Here is an 18,574-nt window from a genome sequence, read left to right as displayed (position 1 = left end):
TAGCACACATATTGTCCATATATTTCTGCTTGCTCTTCAAAGAAACAGCCACTTGATTTAATATAGAGTGTATCATTTTGAAATGTTAGATTCCACATAACATTTTTAAGCACTGAATTGCGATTTTGCTTGCTCATGACTTCAATCAATCAATAACTTGTATAGTGCGAATTATCACACGTAGGGTCTCAAGGCACAGTTGCGAGCATGCTGCTCTCTCAAACAGCTAGGTCTTGAGATCCTTCCTTAACTGTTTCAGCGAGGCAGCCTGTCTGAAGTTGAGTGGGAGCATGCTCCATGTCCGAACTGCGAGATAAGAGAAGGAGCTGCCTCCAGGTGTGCTCTTCCTGATTCTAGGGATGGTGGCGAGGGCAAGCTGGGAGGATCGGAGTTGCCTGGTGGGGGTGTAAAAGGTCAGGATGTGGTTGACGTAGGCCGTTCCTATGTTGTGCAGTGCCTTGTAGGTGTGCATCAGTAGCTTGTAGGTGAAGCATTTGGCGACTCGGATCCAGTGCAGGTCTCTGAGGTGGGCGGAGATGTGGCTGTGGCCGGAGATGTCCAGGATGAGTCTGGCTGCTGCGTTCTGGATTCTCTGTAGTCTTTTTGGAGCTTCTTTGTGATGCCGGTGTAGAGTGCATTGCCATACTCCAGCTTGCTGCTGACAAGCGTATGGGTGACTGTCCTGGTTGTCTAGGTGGAGATCCACTAGAAAATCCTCTGAAGTCGGCACAGCGTGTGGAAGCAATACGATGAGACATCGTTGACTTGGTGGTTCATGGAGAACGTGGAGTCCAGGATGATGCCCAGTTTGCATGCATGGTCCGTGGGGGTGGGGCGTTTCCTAGGGCAGTTGGCCACCAGAAGTCATCCCAGGTGGAGGGAATGGAGCCGATTACGAGGATCTCTATCTTGTCCGAGTTGAGTTTGAGGCAGCTGGTTTCCATCCAGGTGTTGATTTCTCTCATTCCATCGTGGAAATGTCACTTGCTGTTGATGGGTCATCGGTCAAGGAGAGGATCAGTTGAGTATCGTCATAGGATACGATGTTTAGGCTGCGATGGCTGATGATTTTAGCGAGTTGGCATGTAAATATTGAAGAGGATCGAGCTTAGTGAGAATCCCTGGGGTACTCTGCAGTATGTTTCTTTGGGTGCCAATGTGAACAGATGGAATCTGACACTCTGGGTTCTTCTTTCAGTGAGGAAGGATCGAATCCATTCCAGTGTTTTACTGTGACTTATGTGGCAAGGGCACTGTTCACCTGGAGGGTGTATTGGGCCCAAAGAAAGGCATGTTCAGAATCCTCAGGGGCTACTTTCGGCCCACAAAGCATAGTACCATGGCTTTCAGTTGATGGTGCTTTGCACCAATAAATCATCAAAGGCCCAGTACGCAGGATCAAAGAAATGCGAGTCCCAATGAACGATGGCCTAATGCAACTAAAGAAAACTTATACAGGACAATATTTAAAGTCAAAACCACGAAGACTTATTCGATAGTTACGAATCATTATAAAAGGCAAAAAGGTAATTAGTTAGTTTAAATTAGCATCAATACAACTTAAAGTCAAGAGAAATGGTCTAAGTATAAGAAATGACAATCCGACATAGTGACTGTCTAGTGTGAAAACAAGGAAATGTCTACGTGTTAAGTCAAATAACAGACTATCAAGAAGTCTGCCTTTGAATAAATGAGCAAAAGGTCTGCCACACGTCCCAGAAAAGGCACATATGTAATGGCACCATCAGGTTGAACTAATAAAGTTATATGACATGTCAATCCATATCACAGAAACTGTGTTACCTAAAATAGGCAATTGTAGAGACCACACATTTTTTTATAATTAATTCTCCCTTTACTATACATACAAGGGGAATGACATTGCACGGTTGAACAATAATTTAAAATGAATACACAGATAGTTGTGGCTGCAAGCAGCGGCAGCCTTGATTATTGCAACACTACAAGAACATCTCCTGCATGGCTTCCATCAAAGCACAAGTTAATACAGTACGAGAAGCAGCATCACAAAACAGATCATATTTCCACTATTTTCTGTTAATGGCGAAGAACTCTAGCATGCCTTTTAAATGTGAAACATTAAGGAGCGTGTCACTAGAGGTAGCCTGGAGCCCAGTTATGTGAAATCCAGGACTAAATATGTTTGCTTAAACACATACAAATAATCACTATTTTCATTTCACATCAACGCTTTTCCACAGTATTTCCAAATAGGAGAGGGCCAGACCAAAGGGTCATTGAACATTTTATTGTGGAATTTTTGTGAACACCCATGTATAAGGAATCTGAAATTTTTAATTTCAATAATAGGGCACACACTTCCCATTCCCCGCCACAAACAGACAATGCAGACTTATTTATAGATAAATTAGGTCATATGTGACAATGAGAGTTACACAGCACTTAGACATATTTACCTGTTGTGTGAAGTTTTGTGCATTCCCTGCCAAGTTGATTAGTGGCACAGCACCATATAACTTCACCAAAAAGATGTTTTGATGCTATTTCATGTGTTACTATTTTCTCTCCAGGCATCAGTCCATTTTCACTGTACACTTTTCCTATTTCCTTTAAACAACTGTAAGGACACATACAAATATAATGTAATTAGCCGATTTTCTATGTTCTTTCATCACAATCTTGTAGAAGCCATGTACTTCAGTCAGGAGGAAATCAGCCTTGATGGTGGCTGGCTGCTAAAGAGTTCATTACTCAGTGGTTTGATGTGTTTGCCACGCATTATGGGTTATCATTTAATCCTATCAAGATTGAATAAATGTATAACCCCATGTTCAGTAACTTCAAAACTATAGTAATGTTATTAATTTATATTACTATACAACCAATGCACTTTCTTAAAACTATTTTATGATTGCTGTTTTGCGACGGCAAAAACTAAACTCACAATGTGCACAATTCACAAAATCGCGATGGGTCTGCGAATCACAGAGATCGTATTGTGACTACTGAGGGTGTGAAAAGGTCCCCTCCCCACCTTCATGCGAATCACAAGGATATGTGTCAATGTGCTGAGATCAGAATTGCAGTTGTAAATCATTGTTTGGATACTGACACCCGAAAGGGGTCGCTCTGTGCTCTCACTGATGTCCAATTGTTTCATGCTAATTGATTTAAACACTGGAGCTCCTGTCCTTTTAAGAGACAGCGGTTGCCCAACTGTCATTCTGCGAATGGAGCAAATGGAGGGATGGTGACCTGCTGTTCCTCGCAGTCCTAAATCCATGTTTGCACAGGCATTAGGAATAGTTTTCCAAAAATAATTCCGGCTCATTAATATTAATGCAGCAGACATTCGGAGATTCTCACTGAGCGTTATTTTAGATTTGCAAAGGATTAGTATATATGGAGCAATACAAAAATATTCACTGGTCACATTGCAGATACTGTGAATACATTTTAACTGTAATGTAACCAGAGAACAGTACATCGGGCCTTCGGTTATTGTTTCTGTTTTATAAAGACTTGTAGGAGCACAAATCACAGCAATGTTAAAGTAGGAGTTGTAGACAAACTTTAAAATGTGAAGTTATCTCTTTTCATACATGTAAATAGTAGAAGTTATAAATTTCCCATCAAATGCCATATACACATTATGTAGACACCTAGCTTCATTTATTGTGCTGCATTCCATTTCCTGTTCACTATTGTGCTGCATTCCATTTCCTGTTCACTACTTGTATCACAGAGCCAATATGCTGGAATTCATAATGCATTAGTACATTGCAACCAAAGATTCATTTTAATATGGCTGCAATTTTATGGAACATCATGAAATCTGCTTCTGCACAGTGTTTCTGCTTTTATGGCATTCAAATTTTTTAACATTTCCGCCTAAATCTGTACATATGTCTTTCCACTTATTTTTGTGACATTATGTTATGTTATCACATGAGGCGCCTCTGTCAGTGGTGATGGTGGGCCAAGAGGTAGGTGTGAGGTCTTTGGAAGAGATCTAGAGCTGATTGGCATGTTCTTTTGAGTACAGTTGCGGGGTGAAATTGCTTTAAATGGTGGTGATTAAGGAGAGACCATTGCAGATGTCTTGTTAGAGGGGTGGTAGAGTTGGAGGTGGTTTCTGATAAGGTGAAATCTTTCACAATGGGGAAGATTTCCTTGCTTCTCTTGGTGCTGTCATCAATGTGGTTCACCATGGAGGTCAGTTTGATGGTTTGGATCCATTGGTAGTAGAGTCTCAGAGCTGACTTGAATGTGCTCCAGTACCCATTGCTCTTGATCATTCTCCATCTGTGCTCCAGTTGTTTGTAGCAGTGCTTCATTAGCTTGAGATTTTCAGTGTACCAGATGACTTCTGGTATCATTGTGTTGTTGTGCTTGAGTGCAGCCATGGTGTAGGCTCAGAAGGTGATCCAATTGTTAAAGTTGATGATAGCTTAATGGAGGCTGTTGATGTGTTTTAATCGAAGGGTGTTGAAGGCAGTGTTCCTGTTGTTGTCTAGTACGTTTTTTTCAGTCATGGGTGGCTATTGTGGCAATGGTTTATGTGCTTTAGGAAGGAACAGGTATGGTGAACTTGATGAGGGTGTGGTCTGTCCAAGTGAAAGGAGTGGGTTCTTCGACTTGGAGATTGCCAAAGGAGGTGAAAATAGGGCTCACGAGGTGTCCAGCAGTGTGGGTGGGTTGTTGAACCCACCCAGATTTCCGAGGTCATTGAGGAGTGTTTTCGAGTTGGGGTTGGCAAGGACTTCCTGATGGAAGTTCAGGTCTCAGTGGAGGATGTGGTTGCTTGCATTGAGGGGTGTCGCAACAAAATCTGCAATGATGCTGGAGAAGTTAGCGAACAGTCCCAGTGGTCTGTAGATGAGAGCACCACTCAGGGTAAAGTTGGCAGTGATATGTAGCTTGAATGATGGATGTTCCCTCCTAGTGTAGACCATGTTCGCAGAGATGGTGCAGCTGATGGCATTCTTGTGGATGATGCCGATTCTGCTTCTGAGTTTGTGAAGTCTGTTTTGTCTGGCTATTTTGTATCGGGCTAACAGCTGTGGGATGTGTGGTGCTCCTTCTTGTTTTAGCCAGGTTTCTGTTTTGAATTGCTTGTCTTCGAGTGGTAATGCAGAAGTTCCTAGATTTTTGTGGCATGCTTGCTGAGTGAGCAGTTGTAGAGGGGCATGCCTGAGTGCGTGGGGTGGTTGGGGTGATGGCTGGTCTGTTTGAGTATGAGAGCGGGATTTTGGGTGAAGTTGATGTGGGTAGAGGAAGATAGGTGACGGTGACTGCAAGAGAACTTTCAAGAGGTGCAGGAGGAACCTCCCTGAGTGTCATGAGTTTGGCAGCAGTGCAGTGTGTGGTGCCTGGGGTTGAGGGCATGGAGGTGTGCATTAGGGTAGTGGAAGACCAGGGATCCTGGCCCTAGATGCATTCCATGCGCAAACAATCTTGTTTTTGGCTCACCTTCAGCACAGAAGTGGCATGCTCTCTGCTCGTGTTCACTGAGCATTCGTGCTGTGGCTGTCATTAGGTAGGGTGGGGGAAAGATGAGCAAGGGGCATTGGAGGATGAGAATCAGGAAGAATCAGGAAGCAGGAAGGCGGAAAACAAGCTAAGGCGGACACGGGGAGGGCAGTGAGGGAAAGATCTGGAGAAGCAGCAATGGACTGGAAAGAGAAATGAAAACAGCAAAAAAGCAAAAAATTTAACACAAAAGCTAAATGATGAATCAAAAGATGGCACAAAAAATAGGCTAAGGAAAATGTGTTAATGATGTGAAGCAGAAAGTGAAAGCAGGCTGCAGAAAGCGAGGGATGAGAGATAGTGAAAGTGGGGCGAAGAGTCCTGAGACAACTGAGAGAGCACTAGCAAGGTCAAAATAGCAGTGAAGAACAAGCTAAAAGTCATGACAATAAGGCAGAAAGTAGGAACAGGCGAGTAAAATACAGAAAAAGAGAGCGAAAAGAAGCAGCAGAAGAAGCAAGGCTGGAGCGGGGTCTAAAGGGGCATTGCCTGGTTGGAGGACGAAGCACAGGCTTCTAGTAGGTACCTGTTGTGTATTTGTGGCACTGGGCAACATTTATTTTGTGCTCTACGAAACAATAAAGTTGAAACTGATACATTTCTCAATAATTTACCCTCCAAATTTACAGTGCCACTTGGGTGCCAGTCTAGTTAACAATATAGCACAAACTGAGACCAGCTGTTTTAGGGACGCCCACTGGGCACGGCTACAACAGCATGATAATTTAGTGGCACTATGTGGCAGATTTAAAAGGCCCTATCCCCAGTGACGCTCTGGTGGCGCTATGCACTTCCCTGTATTTACAAGGTGGTTTTAAACCACTTTTTGTTATGCCACAGCAACACCCATTGCATTTTGTCACTGCCCCAGATTTACGAGTTTTCGTAAATCTGTTGCAGAGCCATACTCGAACGCCACCCCAGGTGTCGCATTAGCATGAAGAAAAGAGGAGAAATACTTTTATTTCTCCTTGTTTTTTGCTCTTTCTATGTGTGCGAATGCAACACACATAGAAAGAGCAAATCGCCATTTAAGATTGTTTTTGTGTAGGAATGTGTTCCTCCCTGCACAAAAACAATCTCCCCCTCAATGCAGCCATCCTTGTTCCATGGTGCAAGGGTGACTGCACTGGTGCTCGGCAGCAAACTTAGCACCGGGCAGGCGGGAACACAGGGGAGTGCTGTATTCTATTAAATACGGCGCATCCCTGCGTTGTGCAAATGACGGAGCTCGGCACTGCCAATTTTGGCACAGCGTCGAGCTCCGTCATTTTCTTTTAAATCTGGGCTTATGTTTTTGTGCAGCATGGCACTGACAAAGAACAGCATTAAGTAATACCTGTCAAGAGGTGTGTGACAAAAACGCCAGTCAACATCTGGTTGGGGATAACTTTCAGATGTACAGTTCACTTTGCGGGAACGTCCTGAGAAAAAAGGTTTGCTTGGCTTGCCTGTAAAAGAAAACGCATATCGGTATATTAAAATTTGCTCAATACCTTTGAGGTACTTAGGAGAGGAATGTTTTCCTCTAACAACAAATACATAACATGAGCTAGTTTGTGTCATGTGTGATTTAGTTTATAACTGATTGGTTTAATTTCTAAAGGCCTGATTTAGAGTTTTGTGGCGGTGGCAAATCCTCCTGTTTGTAAAGAAATCGTCAAATCTAAGTAGGATCAGCCTCGGCACTAGAGAACCTCTATCATAAGTACCTCCGCCTAGAGTATAACAGCAGAGGTAATTTGACTGGAAGATTTTCCATCAATAGAGCATCAGTTTAAAGTGAATTTACGACCAATTACTTCACAAATCAAACGTCAAGCACTGAAGTTACTACTTCTGCAAACTGTAGAAAGTAAGGCATGTATAAGGGTAGGCCACAGGAGACTATACACGGAGCAAAAACAATTGCACTAAAATTAAGAAACTGTAGTATCTAAGGTCCATATGTACGAAAGCTTTTTCCCATAGACAAAGAATGGGTAAAATCCTTTGGTACATCTGGCCCTAAATGTTGTGGCTTTGCACCTCCTTCCACGATATGCTGTACTTTTGCCTATGCTCTCTAAAATGAATCCTCACTTTAGACCTATCTCTCAAGAATATATTGAATAGGAACGTCAGTGCGTAAACTATGTGATAATGTCTGCAGTTTGCATTTTAACTCGTCACTGGAAAAGTACTGTGGTCTGAGCAGTTAATGTCAGGGTGTTCGTGTTACTATTGTATGATGTGCCCTGTTTGTGGGCATTGCCCTTTTCAGTCTACAAACAATGACGAGTGGAACAAAGTTAGTAATTATGATCAAAACAAGGTATTTCATCTGATATAGTCAATTCACATGAAGACAACTCCGAAAGAGGTTATTGGGGAACACTTAGTAGATGTGATATCAAAGAGGCCTAACAAAGAAAACACTAGATATGGTATTGAAAAGAAAACTTGACACATACACAGTGAAAGGTGACTAGTATACCTCAATCTCAGATACAAATTAAAAGTCATGAAAAAGTGGGATTATTGGTGTCCTCACAAGATGGGGTGAAACACATTAGAGCAAGGAGTAATACAAAAAAAAAGAAGCAATCTTTGAGAAAGATGGAAAAGTAGGAAAGGGTGTTCTACAGCAAGAGCAGAAATAGAGAAAAAATTCTGAAAACTGCATAACATGAATAAACGTTTTGAAATTCATCAGCGGAAGAAGAAGCATAGCAAAAACAGGATAGCAAAATTGTAAGGGAAAGTGAACTCAATGCCTTAAAAAATAGGATATGAGCAAATACCACAGGTAGATAATAAGACCACACTCGGCACACATTCACTCTTAAAAGATGGGTTCAATTAGAATGAAGTCACTTGAAGACATGACAGTAGGACTGGCTGTGATTTATCAAATATTGTCAGCTATAGATGTAGGGCCTCATATATTAAAAGGTTATACTCATTGTGTGTCTATGGAGAAATGAATTGATATATAAGAGCATTAAGGGGTTATTTAGAGTTTGGTATAGATAGTACTCCCAATGGTGACTAAGTACCCTCTCTGCCAAAGTGAAGTTTTGCAGTCGGGTGGACACCGGGTATGTCAGTGACCTACAACATCTCTGTCACTAACATACTCCTCGAACGGCACAAATATATTCCTTATTTCCGTGAAAACCCTCACTGTAAGGGACAGTAAGGGATAGTAAAAGCCTCTAAATGATACACATACCATGGAAGAAGTCTCCCGATTTGCAAGGGTGATTAGTTTTTATTTTTTCAAAAACAAACTCCCTAAAAGTTTGATGGGTGGCTGGCATGTTTGACGGAGTCGTCCTTTGAATGCTTAACTCAATGAGAGGAAGTGCATGACAGTGGTCCCTTGTAATGACTAGAATTGTCTGCTGAGCCGATGGACAACTCTACATTCGCACAAAGGTTACTCCTTCAGGGCAACGGAGTATTTTACTCTGTCACTTTGACAGAGTAAATAACGCACTCTGAACGCTAAATCAGCCCCTTACATTCTAAAATTTGGCCCTACATTCCTTAAAATGCATTCCTTTGATTTGCTCTAAACAAATGGGGAAATCACCCTAAAAATACTCAAGGTTATCGACAGAACATATTTTGACGATCAGCAATCAAAAGTTAACTGAAAACCTCCAGTTTATCCGCTTCAGTCGCTATCTCATTTTTACATTTTGAGGAAGAATGTTTCAATTGTTTTTATTGCAGGCAGTGCAAGGTTGAACATTACCAACTTCACATCAAGGTGAACCAGTAGAGGAAGTAAACAAATATAAATCCCAACATGAAGAGGCACTACCCTCCACAAATGGAACAAGGCAAATGTGTATGCAACCTTCTCCAATTTAAACCTCATTACCGTTTTTAGGGAACAGACTTTTTATGTTCATAACACTGACAATAAAATCCCAGATACCTAAAGGTGTACCTAAAACGGAAGAGGAAACAGATAATAGACAAATTATGAATATTCAAAACAAATCATTAAAATATATTATCTCAGATTTTCCTGACCCCCCTCTCCTGGGGATGCGCCGCGCTACAGCTGGCCTGGGCAGCCTTCACCTACCCAATCCCTCTACCCTCTTGTCACAGAAAAACTACCCTAATTTGACCCTTCCAGAGCGGAGTCTTTCTTGCAAGTTGCTCCATAGAGTGTTTCTTTTTGTTTGCCTTGTTGACAGTGCAGTCACTTCTACTCACTCCAGGGCCTGATGTGTACCAGAGCACTCATCTCAGGTCTTCCTCAGGTGCGCTGCTCTTGGATGTGGGTCAGCGGCCCAACCTCTTCGTCCAGCACCCTGTGCCAATCCAGTCACTCTCATTTTTACAGGGGCCCAGGTACCATTATTATTCTTAGCTGTTTTCACTGCCCTTCTGTGCCACCAGCATCTCACCATGACTCCGGTCTACCACTGCTCCACGAGGATGTCTCGTTTCTCATGCTTCATTGCCTCTCACATATCCTGCACCCCATGCTGCCCCTGTCCATAGGGAATTGTTATCAAAGGCTTCAACTAGTACCAACATCTTGCAAGCCTCCTGGTTTAAGCCACAGATGGAGACAGGATAAGCCGCCACCAAGGATCCCTGGAAAAGCAGGACTGCATGAGGGCACCATAGATCGAGTGTGCCCACTCAGGTGCCACTTCAGGCTGGCAGTGCGGGAGGAGTGTAGGTGGAAGACCCCTGGTATTAGATTGCGGAGGGAGACAAGAGAGGCCAGTAGCAAGGACCCCTGGAATGGCAATGCTACACAAGTTTGTAGATCTTGGGAGTGTACCTAAAACAGAACATCCAGGTGCCACTCAAGGAAGGCGAAAGAGGAGCATAGGGAGAGGACAACAAAAGAGGTTCTACTAAGGAGAGCGTGTGAAATGTAGTTGTATTCGGCTGTAGCTACTCACCCCCAAATCTTCTATTTATTTAAAGATGTGTCAGTTTTTTCTAAATGTTGTATGTGTCCTACAGATCTCCAGCTACTTCCTTAAGTTATAAGACTATTATTCTTGTTTTCAGATGACTGAAAACCTTGTTTTTTAATTGTCATCTCGGAGGTTTTGTTCCCCAAGTTCTCTTCTCTCCAGCAGTACATAGACGCGGTTCGTTTTTGCAGTATGTGGGCATTCATTTAGCTAAAAGAGGTAAAGATGTGTTACTTGTAAACTTTTTCAAGGAGTCCCTCTTAATTGTGGGGTTGTGGAGAGGTGCGGGGGAACAACAGAAGTCAGGAGGTGAGCAGACGGGGTGCCTCTCCCCAAAAGGAAATTAAGGAGGTTTAAAAGGGTGAAACAGATGCAAATATCTACTAGGAAATAATGGGCAATTTGGTAACTGTAATTTAATGGATTATACTGACCAAATCAACAAGAGTTGACTCATTTCTTCGAGTGAGCCTTTATAATAACTAATCAGCAGAAAATAATGGCTATGGATTAAAGGGCATTAGTTAAAAAGCTTATGAATTGAGGAATTAATAAATACACTTAGACACCAGAGAAAGCATATAATATAGCTAACTCAATTTTAGGAAGATAGAACAAGAAAAATATAAAATGGAGGGCCATCTGAGGGTCAGAAACACAGAAATAGCCATCCTAAACTGGGAGCGAGAGAAGCAGCGAGTGCCATTTTTATAGTGCTCCATGCAACTGAACGTCCCCATGCTATGAAGCATATTGCTCATTGAAAGTAAAGATATAAAAATGTATGAAAGCGCATGAATGACAAACCGCATCTTGGCGCTAGCACCCTATGAGAGACCCTGAGAATTGGCCTAATTGGAAAAAGTGGAGACAGTGTTTGGCTTGAAATGGTTGCCACTTCAGTAGCTTTAAACAATGGTGGGGTTTCTGTTTTTTGTAAAAATGTCATGTACTTCTGTGCCCTGCTTTGCTAGACTAGGTTATGTAACCTTTGTTTGTGTTATGTAGTGGCATGAGATGAATCAAAGGAGTGCTTAATTTGTGAAAGAATGAGTGCCGATGTCCGATGCTTTGTTCAGAAGCCCTAGGCCCACACTATTAAATGTCAAAGGGCCAAATACCAGGGCTGCATACAATAGAATCCACCTAATCCCTTTTCAACCCACCACCAGACAACCCCTGCACCTTTATTTCACTCCTGCAGAGTCTTTCTATCCCAGCTTCCTCCCTTTGTGGCGTTCTTTCAGTCTTTCTCATCCTCTGTCCAGTTTGTGTGCTTTCACTCTCTTGGTAAATATCTGATTTTGAGGTGCCCAAAATGAGTGCAGTGGGCACCTCCAACAACCACCTTCTCACATTAAGCACTGAAGCAGGTGCTTAGGCCCAGCTCCCATTTACCTGTGACCAGTTGTCCGACCAATCAGGCACTTTTGGATCCAGCTTCCTTGCCTTCTTTCTTCTCTCTCCCTTCTGCTGTCCAATTTAGACCAGCTCCTTTTGCCTCACTCTTTCATCCCATCCTAGCTTCTCCCAAGATCTTCCACCCTTCCTTTGCCTTTTGCTCTTTCACTTCATGGGAGTTACCCAATCACATAAGGGATGCTGCTATTTCTCAAAATGTAAGCGTCATGCACAGAGCCAGGATACTTGACATTGACATGGGAGATGTACTGGTCTGCCAAACACACCATCTACACATTCATCAAATGGTAGCTCTTCCGGTTTCTATACACCTGTTCATTCCTCCAGTGGGGTACAAATGCCACATGTGTCCCATCAATGGCACGAATGATGTTGGGGATCTGTCCCAGGGCATAGAAGTCACCTTTCACTGTGGGCAAATCCTACACCTGAGGGAAAACAATGTAGATGCGCATGTGTTTCAGCAGGGCAGATAACACTCTGGACAACACGTTAGAGAACATTGGCTGGGACATCCCTGATGCCATGGCCACTGTTGTTTGAAAAGACCCACTGGCCAGGAAATGGACTACAGACAGAACCTGCACTAGAGGGGGGATTCCTGTGGGATGGCGGATAGCTGAAATCAGGTCTGGCTCCAACTGGGCACACAGTTCCAGGATTGTTGCACGATCAAGCCTGTATGTGACTAGGATGTGTCTCTCTTCCATTGTCGACAGGTCCACCAGTGGTCTGTACGCCGGAGGATGCCGCCATCTCATCACCTGCCCCAGAAGACATGCCCTATGGAGGAGAATAGCGAGCAGAGAGTCATCCAACACTGAGGTATCAAAATTTGTTATTTGCAGAAACGTTGTTAATCCGTAATGTGCTGGCATCTGTCTATATTCCCGGCCCAGAAAGGTGTGACGCAGTTAACATTCATCCCATGTGGCCTCCTGAAATGGCGGCTGCCTGACATGTAAGGTGGGACAAGGGGATATGAGGTAACTGCGCTGGCGTTGTACACCGTCACGGTTGGCGGTCGAAGACCACAGCGCAATTCTGCATTGGTTAACATTGGGCCCTATGGGTCCCAGGAGCCAATGACGATGTACGCCGGCGGTGACGGTATGCAACGCCACGGACGTGACCGCCATTTTCTGTCTGTTCCCTCAATTGATACCTGATCTTCAACAGGAAAGGACCTACACTGCAAGTGCTGCTGTGACCTGTGTCTGGAAGTGACGATAGCTACAGTGTCTGGGAAAAGGGCCCCTGCCTTCACTTCGGAGGAGTTGGAGAAATTAGTGTATGGGGTCCTCCCCCAGTACACGCAACTGTACGGTCCTCCAGACAAACAGGTGAGTACACTGTGAGCATGCTGCATGGGCAATGCCTGTTTTGAGTGGTGTGGATGGAAGATACATGGGGGGGCTGAGGCCTGCATGTGCGGATGGTGATTGTATGTGTGTCAGGGCATGGGTGGGAACTGCTGGGCAATGAGTATGACGGTCCGGACGGGTAAGTAATTTCCTTTCCCCCTGTACCATTCCTCTAGGTCAGCACCCACCAGAAGAAGGGTATTTGGCGTGCCATCGCCAAGGATGTCCAGACCCTGGGGGTCAACCACAGATGGAGCACCCACTGGCATAAAAGATGGGAGGACTGCGCCTCTGGAGCAAGGAGATGGCGGAGGCTCAGCTGGGGATGGCCTGGGCAAACTTGGTAGGCAAGGTCCCTTGTGAGGCAGGCTATGTGGCACCCCAAACCCACCAGTGGTACGAGCCATCTACACCTAGTCAGTCTCCTGTGACTTCTAGGTGTGCAGCAATTGTTCTTAGGCCTCGTACCCCATGGTCAGCTGAAATTTCTAGGAACTATCAGTGCATGGCATAGTGCAGAGGGCTGCTCCATGTGTGTTGTGTCCTCCAACTGTAGTGGTGTTGCATGCACTGAACATGTCTTTCTTCTGTCTCCCTCCCCCTTTTTGTGGTCTCCCTGTTCTTTTGTGCAATAGCATCATCAGGCGGAGGAGCATTGGCGCAGGAGGGGGCTGCAACCCACTTGGCCCTGGAGGGTGAAGCAACAGAGTCTGAAGCCACCAGTGGGACGGAGGGCGAGGGGAGCTTCACGGCGGGGACAGGAGCAGACAGCAGTGACAGCAACTCCTCCTCTGATGGGAGCTCCCTTGCAGTGGTGGGCACCTCTGTGCCCACTGCATCAACAGGTGCAGCCGCCACCCCCCCTGCCAGCACCCCCTCCCAGCAGCCCCTCACCGTGTGTCCCGTGCCCGGTCACCCAGGAGGGTGGGCATCTCCTTTGCCCCAGGTACCTCAGGCCCTGCCCCAGTGAGGAGGCTATTGACCTCCTGAGATCCCTCACTGTTGGGCAATCTACCATTGTGAATGCCATCCAGGGTGTAGAGAGGCATTTGCAACAAACAAATGCATACCTGGAGGGCATTAATTCTGGGCAGGCAGCCCAACAGAGAGCATTTCTGGCTCTGGCCTCAGCACTGATGGCAGCCATTGTCCCTGTGTCCAGCCTACCCCCTCCAACTTCCTCCACCCAGACCCAATCCCCTGTACCTCAGCCTATCCCAAGCACACCATTAGACCAGCATGCACACACATCAACACACAAGAGTGGACATGGCATACATAAGCACCACACATCCCACAGGCACTCACACAAGCACCATCCCCATGCAGACACAGCAGGATCCACTGCCTCCACTGTCTCCACTCACAGCTTCATGCACTAAATCCTCAGCCACTACCTCCATCACCAGCACGCCCATCTCCACACACCGCTTATGTGCACTCACCACCCACACTACCATTCACACATCCCCAGTGTCCTCTCCCAGTGTGTCAGTGAGCCCTCCTCCCAAAGTATACAAACGTAGGCACACACCCAGCCAACAGCCATCCACCTCACAACAGCCTCCGGCCCATGCACCTTCTGCCAAATCCAGGAGACGTACACCTCCTACAACCAATACCTCAACCTCCACTCCCAAACCCCCTCCATCTTCCCGTCCCAGTGTGTCTAAAAAACGCTTCCTGGCTAACATTGACCTCTTCCCTACACCTCCCACCCCGTCCTTCACCTAGGGCCAGGCTTTCCAGGTCCCAGCCCAGCAACTCAGCCACCAAATCCCCAGGCACAGTGGTGCCATCAACTGCGGGGTCATCGAGTGCGCCACCCATCAGGGCTACCAGTGTGCCACATAGCAAGGGCAAGGACATTCCGCCACCTGCCAAGGTGAAAAAGGTGACCACATCCCAGAGGTAGAAGCCGAAACTACCAGCCACCAAGGGCTCAACAAAAACAAAAGGGGATAGTGGCAAGAAAACTGCAGCACCATCAAAGGTGGGGAAGGGCCAAAAGCAGAAGAGCTGGTCAGGAGAGGGCATGGTCACACCGACTGAGGGACCAATGTCACACCTTCTGTCCATGACCACGCCAACCTGTACGGTGTCGAACACCGCTAGCTGCCCGCCACCACAACCGCCACCTGCACTGCCACCTGCACCGCCACCTGCACTGCCCCCGGCACGTCTACAGCCTCAGCGACAGTCCCCAGCCTCTTCCCCAGTGGGCAGCCGTCCGAGGCTGCAGGAGATGTCCTGCTTTGTCCCTCAGCAGGTGCTGACCCATGCACCACCGCCACAGACACCGCCGCCAGCACTGCCGCCACAGACACCGCCGCAAGCATCACCACCGGCCCCTCGGCGTCCTCGGACACTGGCACCACCGCTGACATGGCTACCATCCCCAGTGGTCAGTTGTCTGAGGCTGGAGGTGAGTTTGTGGACCCGGGGCAGCTTCCATGAGGCATGACTTCCATCACTGTTTGCACCTTCAGGTGGAATGCGAAGCCGCAGCAGTGTGGGGCATGTCGCTGCCTCCATGGCGTATCATGCTACCTGACCCTCGCCAATCTCGTGGCACGCACACCCAGGTGAGGGAATTGTACCGGCCACACTGCACGTGTAGCACTCTGGGCACCATGCCCCTCCAGAACCAGTGGAGTATCACATCCACTACCTCAGTCCTTGGCAGGATGAAGCATTCTGGGCACCAGGCCCCCTCCACAACCAGTGGAGTACCATATCCACTACCTCAGTCCTTGGCAGGATGAAGCACTCTGGGCACCAGGCCCCCTCCAGAACCAGTGGAGACTGTTATCCACTTGAGAGACTGTGGCTTTGCACTCCCCAGGATACAGCAGTGGGCAAACCACCCACTGGAGAGACTTGAGAGACTGTGGCTTTGCACTCCCCAGGATAAAGCAGTGGGCAAACCACCCACTGGAGAGACTTGAGAGACTGTGGCTTTGCACTCTCCAGGATACAGTAGTGGGCAAACCACCCACTGGAGAGACTTGAGAGACTGTGGCTTTGCACTCCCCAGGATACAGCAATGGGCATGGAGCCCCCTCGTACAGCAGTGGCATCGTGTGTTCATCAGGCTGAGGTGCCCCCCCTTCCCCCCCCCCCCTGATGTGCCTGTGTGTTTTCGATCTGATGCCCCAGCAGTGTTCTCTCTGTTTCGAGTCAGGTATCATGTGTGGGCTTCGCCCATGCATTTTGGGCCCAGTGGGCCACAGACAATGATTGGTACACTATCCGGACTTGTGTAGTTGGTGTACATATTTGTATATGCTGAATTTTGGCTTTTGACTAATGAATTTCTAATGATTACAATCGTTAGAATAATTTCCTTTTGTCCTTGCGTTCTTCCGGGGGGTGGGGGGTGTATATGTAATGTTGATGCATGTATTTGTGTGTATGTTGTTGTGTGTGAGGGTGAGGGTGGGGGTGTTGCATGTTGCGTGTGTGTGTCACTCTCTTTCCTCCCCTGTGTTGTAGGTGCAGTACTCACCGTAGTCGCTGACGCCGCCGTTCATACTCCTGGTAGAAGAGGAGATAAACCAACATGGGTAACACCTGAAGTTCGGGCTCCATGGCGTCCTGGTTCCTCATTGAGTGTCGAGAGGTGAGTGTTTACCCTTCTGTGTACTGTTTCCGCTGTGCTTTTGATAGCATTGGTTCTACCCTGGAAAAGGTGGCAGACAGGCGTCTTGAAATACGGTGGGCGGTACTTTGTCTTCCGCCTGTCTGTTGGCGGTTACCGACGCAGTGTTTGTTTCTACCACCGTGGCTGTCAGAGTGTTAAAGTGGCTGTCTATGTTGGCGGTTTCCGGCATGGTCGTAATCCCATTTTTTTTCCGCCGGCCTGTTTGCGCTATAACCGCCGCTTTAACACCGACCGCCAGGGTTGTAATGAGGACCTAAGTCTGTAAGTCCCAGCCTGTATAGCAGAGTGCCACCATATAACATCATATTTTCACTTGTGTGCAGTCAGGGAGGAATAGGGGAACTGGGCTCCCATGAAGCAGGCTCAGCAGCCCATCTAGGCCCAGCAAAGGCAGTTCCTCCAAGTAAGTCGGGTCGTCTCACCGTCCGTTGAATCAGTCATTAAGATCGACCAACTGATAGGCCAGTTCATAGCCGCAGAGGTCCCTATACCCATCTCTCCATCATGGAGAGAGCACTGGCCATTGATGAAGGCCACTCAAGGGCAACTGCTAGCCCAGGGGAACACATTCACCTTTGAAGCCAGGGCTTGGAACGAGCGCAAGGGAATGGAATGAGGAAACTTTAAGTAAGTAAATAGAAAATTAGTTAAAATCACCATTTTAAAAAGGGCAATTCTACTGAGGGCTAGTGGCGCACATCTCCACTTTGGTAGGTCCTCATTCATCTGGTTGACCAAGGGGTCAAGTTAAGACTCCAGGACAAGTCAGGAAAGCGGGAAGCCTAAACACATAAATACTTAAATGAGAGCAGCACACCTGTATTGCTGATCACCAGGAACAACAGTGTACATCTCCAGCAATGGGCACCGGTAGGGACTTAGATAATGAACCTGGAGATCAGAAGCCTCAGCATACAGTCATAAGATCTCCATGCAACAGGGACCCAAATACCCCAGGTCAGCCAGGAACACTAGAATATCATCGGCATAGAGCACAATGCGCTTCTCTGGGTCCCTTCCCCACAATCATCCCCGAATACTAGCATAGCAATTGATGAGTTACGCCAAGGGCTCTATCATCAAGACAAAGAGAAGGGAGGAAAAAAACCCTGATGGGTGCGTCTATGGATCAGGAATGGCGCAGAAAGTGTTCCGTTTACTCAGTCTTGGGCTGTGGAGTTAGCATAAAGGAGATCAACAAGTGCCCAAAAGTGAGACCCAAGCCCACCCTCCGCAACACTGCATCTAAGTAGGAGCAGACAACAGTATCAAAAGACTTCTCAAAATCCACCAGTAGCAGTGCTAGGGGACTGTGAAGGTGGGGGCTTGGGAGACGGCCTCTTGGACCCTACGTATAAAATGCTGAGTGCCCCTATTTGGCATAAAGCCTCAATGATCGGGGTGAAAAAGTAGGGTTCACAAGAGGCACGTGGCAAAGAATTTGGGGAATACTTTTACAATGGAACTAATAAGGGAGATACGCTTATAGGATGTGCAGCCATCTAGCGGTTGGCCCAGTTTATGGATCCCAACAATCATTACTGTGTCCAAACCTAAGGACTCCTTTTCATTGTTTCTATGGTGATCTGTCTTTTTCTCTTGGGGGGAAGGGGGCTTCCCTGACTCTTTCTTTTGGTCACCCCCTCCTGGTTTTGGATACCCTAAGTCTCACC

At 46.5% G+C, this 18,574-nt stretch overlaps 1 protein-coding gene across 1 annotated transcript in view; it reads right to left on the bottom strand.

The window, feature by feature from the left end:
• The window catches only part of FLT3 (fms related receptor tyrosine kinase 3), a 519,185-nt gene that overhangs the window by 276,005 nt on the left and 224,606 nt on the right, over window positions 1-18,574 (bottom strand). The window contains exons 5-6 of the mRNA XM_069202208.1: window positions 6,854-6,965; window positions 2,439-2,599 (exon numbers count right to left, since the gene is read on the bottom strand). Of these exons, the coding sequence (XP_069058309.1) occupies window positions 2,439-2,599; window positions 6,854-6,965 (273 nt within the window). The remainder of the gene's footprint in view (window positions 1-2,438; window positions 2,600-6,853; window positions 6,966-18,574) is intronic.

Source organism: Pleurodeles waltl, chromosome 8, assembly GCF_031143425.1.
Source record: "Pleurodeles waltl isolate 20211129_DDA chromosome 8, aPleWal1.hap1.20221129, whole genome shotgun sequence".
NCBI classification, from domain to species: domain Eukaryota; kingdom Metazoa; phylum Chordata; class Amphibia; order Caudata; family Salamandridae; genus Pleurodeles; species Pleurodeles waltl.
Note: the sequence above shows the minus strand (reverse complement) of the source record. Positions and strands in the feature narration are given on the sequence as shown.